The sequence below is a fragment of the Erpetoichthys calabaricus genome, chromosome 2 (assembly GCF_900747795.2).
Source record: "Erpetoichthys calabaricus chromosome 2, fErpCal1.3, whole genome shotgun sequence".
NCBI classification, from domain to species: Eukaryota; Metazoa; Chordata; class Cladistia; order Polypteriformes; family Polypteridae; genus Erpetoichthys; species Erpetoichthys calabaricus.
The window spans coordinates 166,086,752-166,093,074 of record NC_041395.2 but is presented as its reverse complement, the minus strand read 5'-3'; the positions used below and the strand labels follow the sequence as shown (position 1 = coordinate 166,093,074).

The window sequence follows — 6,323 nt, the reverse complement described above, 5'->3', positions numbered from 1 at the left end:
CTGCAAACAAGACATGGCAGCAAGTGCTTCTTCTGAAGTGCTCAGACACTGGTGAAGTCTAATTGCAATGCCTAGGGCCAGCTGATTTGTTCTGAACATCATCGGACCACCATTAAAGCACACTAACCTTTAAGTTAGAACTTAACAGAAGTCATGGGAGCAGTAAATAATTTAACAAAATGGAATAACAAATAATATTTCACGAAAATATGTAAAGCCTTATGTTTTGTGTTCTCACAAAGAGATGGTTATGGGAAGAAATCAGTTGTACGTTATCATGTCCAAATCTTCTTAGAAATTAGTATCGCCAGAAAAAGATGTTCTCTCTGGATTTAACCTGAAAATTGCTCCAGGGTGCTCTACAATGGCTGTCCCCAAGGGTCATGAGAAAAGATGATTTCCTGTCTGGGATTTATAGAGTATATCAAATTAAAATAACAAAGAAAAAACAAAAGGAAACCAAATTAAAAGTAAGAAGGCCAACAAAATACAAAAGAAATCAAAACCAAAACCAAGGCCGTACCATGACAAGTGATTTACTGTACTGTATGTCTGTAAAGTGGATATGGCGTATAGTCGACAGAAGCTTGTGTTCTGAATGGGTTATGAAAAAGGAGAGGATGTGAAATTTTAAAAAGATATGAGTACCAATTCCATAATTTGAAAGATTACACCTCCAATTAAATATTTAACAGTAACCAACCCTGCAATTATGTTTATGATTATTATGACAAGAATAATCTGTTTAGTTTGCCGTTTAAATTTTCTTCCCATTTTATTACAAATCAACTAAGACTGGATATATTTGGGAAAATCAAATGGTTTGAAATATAATTCTGTGAAGTTGATACATTTTGAGTGATGTATCCATCCTCCTCATTAATTCCACTTTGTCGAGTTCAGAAGCCTCAACACTTAGGTCAGAACCGTCCATTACAGAGCATACATACTCACTCTCACTCACACACTGGGTCAAGTCTGAGGTGCCAGTCACTCTAATATACTCATGTCGAGATGATGGAGGAAATCCTGAGAACACTGAGGGAAAAATGCCACAAAAATCTGTTGAGAACATACCAAATCCCACAGGGTGTAATGGAGTCCTGTTTTTGAAGGCGGGGAAGTTAACCCCATTAACCATGGGCTTCTCCTTAGTGAATCACATAACTTTCTAGCTGGTTCTGTTCATCCATAGTTGTACAAGAACAACACCATTGAACTCATTTAAGCATAATAAAAGTCCAAACCAACCAACACATTGCTGAATACAAAAACATTATACAGCAAGCGCAATAAAATGGCAAGAAGATGAAATTACAGCATGGACCAATTATGATTTATTGCAGTGTTTTAATAAAATATATGCAAATAAACATATTAATATTTCATCTGAATTTTGCTCATCTGCATAACTGCTCCATTTGTTTCATGCTGTTTTAAAAGCTTAATCATACCATACCATAAATTCTCAAACACAGTTAATTCAATTTCAGATCATAGGGACCTTATGCTAATAATGGTTGACATTTTATTATTCTGACTTTAATAATGAGTTTAGCAAGCAGAAGGGTGTTTTTGCCTCCTCAGTTATTTCTGATTAATACAACTCCTGCATCATTTTTTCAACGGTATGATTGTTTTTGCCAAGACTAATGACGATTCCATATAAGAGAAATGGAAGAATTGTTTAATTAGCGTCCCTTATATTCTTTTTGAGAAGTGGTAATGTTTTCTTCACTAAAAAAATTATCTCTTTGCTCCTGTATTGAATAAAGATCTGATAATTAAATTATGGTATTACTCATTAACCTCTGCAAGTAAGGCAATATGTTACAAGTGTTAAACTAGATTTGCATGTTGGAGAAATAATTTAACAAAGACAAACTGAACTGAACTGAACTGATCACTCAGAGCTTGGTGGACATCAAGACGATGCTTTGCCTCTCAATATGTTCTTCCAGTAATATCTGGTGTGATAGCTGGCAGAGCTCCGGTTGTTCCTTTGGCTTAAGACACAGGTCATTACTTTCATGTACACCAACATAAATGAATCCAGCTATGTTAAATCTCATCTTCTTCATAATTAGCCCCACATCAGGTGGCACAGATGCACACCAACACACTGACACATTTTAAACACAGGAATCATAGACATCAGCTAAGGTATGGAAATTAAGTCACCCATAAACTTTTTTTGCATAATATTACAGAATTTAGTTTATTATTTATTAGGCTAAAATGTTTTAAAATACTGTCATTCTTTTATATACATACACATACACATTATTGACCTGCCCATGAAAAAATACAGGTCAAATTCTGTTACAGCAAATGCTGTAACAAAATCTTCAGAATAACCAATATTTTTTGTTGGCCCAGACAAATATTCATACAACGTCATGTTTAACGGATTTTGTTTGAATGAAATGTAAATTTCAGTATAATGAACTTTTTAAAGTACTTAATGCATCTAACATCCATCCATCCATCCATTCATCCATCCATCCATCCATCATCCAACCCGCTATATCCTAACTACAGGGTCACGGGGGGTCTGCTGGAGCCAATCCCAGCCAACACAGGGCACACATCTAACATCTCATTTTCAAAATATAATATATTTTCAGTTTAAGAAGTACTATTTTTTTTTATACAGGTACTGTCAGGCTTGTGTCACAGAGTTAGTTGCATGAGAGACAGAAATGTGAGTCCAGGTTTCCAAGAAAAATACAGGCACTTTGTTACTGTATAGAGAAGGCAGGTGCAATCTCAAGACTTCATTCAAAATAGGAGCTGTTACTTCAGCAAGCACACAAGATAGGAGCCATGACACTACTTAATGCATCTAACATCCATCCATCCATCCATTATCCAACCCGCTATATCCTAACTACAGGGTCATGGGGGTCTGCTGGAGCCAATCCCAGCCAACACAGGGCGCACGTGTAACTTCTCATTTTCAAAATATAATATATTTTCAGTTTAAGAAGTACTATTTTTTTATACAGGTACTGTCAGGCTTGTGTCACAGAGTTAGTTGCATGAGAGACAGAAATGTGAGTCCAGGTTTCCAAGAAAAATACAGGCACTTTGTTACTATATAGAGAAGGCAGGTACAATCTCAAGACTTCATTCAAAATAGGAGCTGTTACTTCAGCAAGCACACAAGATAGGAGCCATGACATGGCAATTGCCCAGTTTTACCCCCTATCTTCAGATTAGAAGAACACCAGTGGTTAGGAATCACCTCTGTGACAGACCAGGACAGTGTGAGGAAGAGCAGGTGAAAGCCTTGAGTTAAATTTTCTAAATATTGTGTGACAAGCACATTATACTGTAAGCCTGATCCTGCAGAGGACAACCAATTTCTTTGCCCTTGGTTTACTGTTTACCAGATGCAGCATAGTAGTTACAGAGCTGTCCTTGCTCCACTACCATTAGAGATAGTGAATCTTCAGTGACCCTGGTCACAATAGTAAGTGTATTTTCCCCATATTCATTAAAATGAAATTTCCATTATAATAAAATATGTTTATGGTCCCATGAATTTCATTACAATGGGATTCCACTTATATATGTTGTGACCCCCTAACAAAGCCCCAAACTCTTTACTCAACTTCAGAAGCATAGTTCCAGGTAAAAGTAAGGGGATTTATTTTCAGAAATACCTTATATAGGTTTCTTTCTTTGCACAATAAACAACTTCTAAACAAGAATTTCCAGGTGAGTTTTGTTCGACTCTGACCCCTTGCTTCCTTTATAAGATTCCTTTATGTCAGACTCGGGAGTACTTCTGTTGCCATCACACTGCATCCAGGAAAGACTTCCAGGTCAGGAGAGAACCGCAGCCTCCTTCTGTCTGTCCATTATAACAGCCTCCTAACCAGGAAAGGTACCACTAACCAGCTGGTCAACCAAGGGGTCCCACTATAGCATCTGTTCTAATGCAGGGCACTATGGTGTAGTGGTTAACCATGAGGTTAAAGGTTCAAATCCCACTACTGAGACTGTGTGACCATCAGCAAATCATGTTGCTCTGATTAGATAAACAAAAGAAATGTAGCCAATTGTATCTCAACTGTTGCAAGTTACCTTTGATAAATGTGTCATACAGATAAGTAAATTATAATAATTACAGGTTAAAGGAACAGGGATGTAACAAAAATGGCAACATCTCCATTTAATGTAAGTCCACAAGTATGGACTCCTCAAAGCCTGCTGAAAGCCTTAGCAAAGGTTTTAATGAGTTTTACATAAAAATAAATGATGTGGCCATGAACGATGTTTCCTCTGTTGGATCGGGCAGCAGACAGTGACTATATTTTTTGAAATGATATTATGTATTTTATTTGTGACAAATCCTCTAAATTGCTGCTTGATCTATGATTCAAGTCACCTCCATCCGAGCTGATCCTAACTACTCACAAAGTCAGAGTAAAGTATACCAAGTGTGGCTTGTTTTCGACTATACCTTGTTTAGTGCTCACCTCAGAACAATTCATTGTTCGTTGTTTATACTCTATATGCTTCACATATTCATTTATACTGTACATACAAAAGGCACAGCCTATTATTCATAACATGTAATGTTTTTAATGTGTTCAATATCAGTAGAAATGTATTCAGCTTGTTGGATTAATCTTAGTTTTCCATTTAATCAGACATTTAATAGTGGCCGCCAAATCCCGATATCTCAAGCCATACAAATATGGGGTTAAGGCTTTTGGTAACATCATAACAATATTGGACATTGTCATAGTGACATATATCAATGAGAAGAAATTCATTACTTTTTTGGTGAGAAGAATTTTTTCAGTAATTAGAATTATAACTGGGAACAGATAAAAAACAAACAGGAGTGAGTGAATTAAGAAGGTCTGCCTGCCCCTCGAGGATGTTCCATTCCATATCCCCGAATGACGAGTCCTCCAATACAAAGTATAGTAACAGCCCACAATAACCACAAAACAAGAGCAAAACATGATCACCAAACCAAAGTAGTTGAACTGTCCGAGAGCTTGATCTGTTTGGTGGAGGAAGAAGATCATGTCAATAACGCAGACTGGTACGGCACACATTAAATCCTCCTTGGCCGACATAATTATATAGGTCACAATCGGGGTCAAGGCTGACAGTCCCCATATACAGAGTATCATCTTAATGGCTCGTCTCGGGGGTAGAAGGGAATTATAATGCAGGGGCCAGTTTACTGCCAAATAGAGATCGACCACCATTGCTGTTATATTCAAAACACCATTGTAGTATGTCATGGTCAGGAAGCCCAACAGAATCTGACACATTATTTTTGGAAACAGAAACGGTGCAATATTGGTGGCTGTGATGATTAGATTGACCACAGAGTAAATCAAGTCGCTGATCAAAGTATTGGCGAGTAGTCTGTACCTTGTTTCCTGATACAAACTCTGGTTGGAGAAGATAGCCAGCAGGATGATGGGACTGGCCATAAGCAAAGCTAGTAGAAAAAAGGCAGCTGGAATGATATATAGCTTCCCCTTTCCATAAGTCAGCACAGATGTCCAGTCTTCAAGGATCACAAGGCTGGGATTGAGGGGGGAGATATTTGCAGAAGATCGATCAAGAGCCACTTCTGTATTGTTGAACCGGATCAGTTCTTTGAAAAAACATTGAATCATTTCTGGAAATTTTGGAACATGCTGATTATAGGATAGGAATATGTCCAAAGTGGAACCTCACCACTAGTGCAAGCATAAGAAGAAACAGAATGTCAACAGAAAGAGGAATTAGCCCAGTCAGTATGCCACAGGACTACATAGCACTCGTTTCAGATGACAATATTAACACTTACTGTATATATCAAGATCTTCTTCAGTCCAAAGCCAAGAAAGGCGTTATAATGTCACAGTGACAAATTTCTCCGTTGTGTCATTGTCACAGGCAAACAAGTACTCCTATCTTCTTGCCAAAGATTACATTCATTATGAAAGGTAGTTACCTGGAGAGACCTAAGCCTCTTTCAGTCCTTAAAACGTAATACATGTGAGCAGAGAACGAGCATGAGAAAAATCCAACAGTAGTCCTCAGCACCGGTCCTCTCCTCTCATTTACAAGCCTCATCGAACACACGTGCAAGTCGAGAGCAAGACAGCATCTGTCAGATAAAAGCAGCTACACTTGAGGCAGCACTCAGTCATTGTTCAGCTGAGGTTGAAGCCAAGCCTTTGTTGCTAGGCTGATTTTTGCATACTTATCTCTCAGTTTACTGTTGATAAAACATATGCAGAATGTTTCTTAAATCAAATCAAATCAGGAGAAAAAAAAGACAGAAAAGCAAATTATTGTTC

The 6,323-nt window shown here is 37.6% G+C and overlaps 1 protein-coding gene across 1 annotated transcript; it reads right to left on the bottom strand.

The window, feature by feature from the left end:
• Positions 1-4,622: 4,622 nt before the first annotated feature.
• On the bottom strand, positions 4,623-5,716 carry LOC127526637 (probable G-protein coupled receptor 148). Its single transcript, XM_051922563.1, has one exon. The coding sequence runs from the start codon at positions 5,652-5,654 to the stop codon at positions 4,623-4,625; it is 1,032 nt and encodes a 343-aa protein (XP_051778523.1). The 5' UTR covers positions 5,655-5,716.
• Positions 5,717-6,323: the final 607 nt, after the last annotated feature.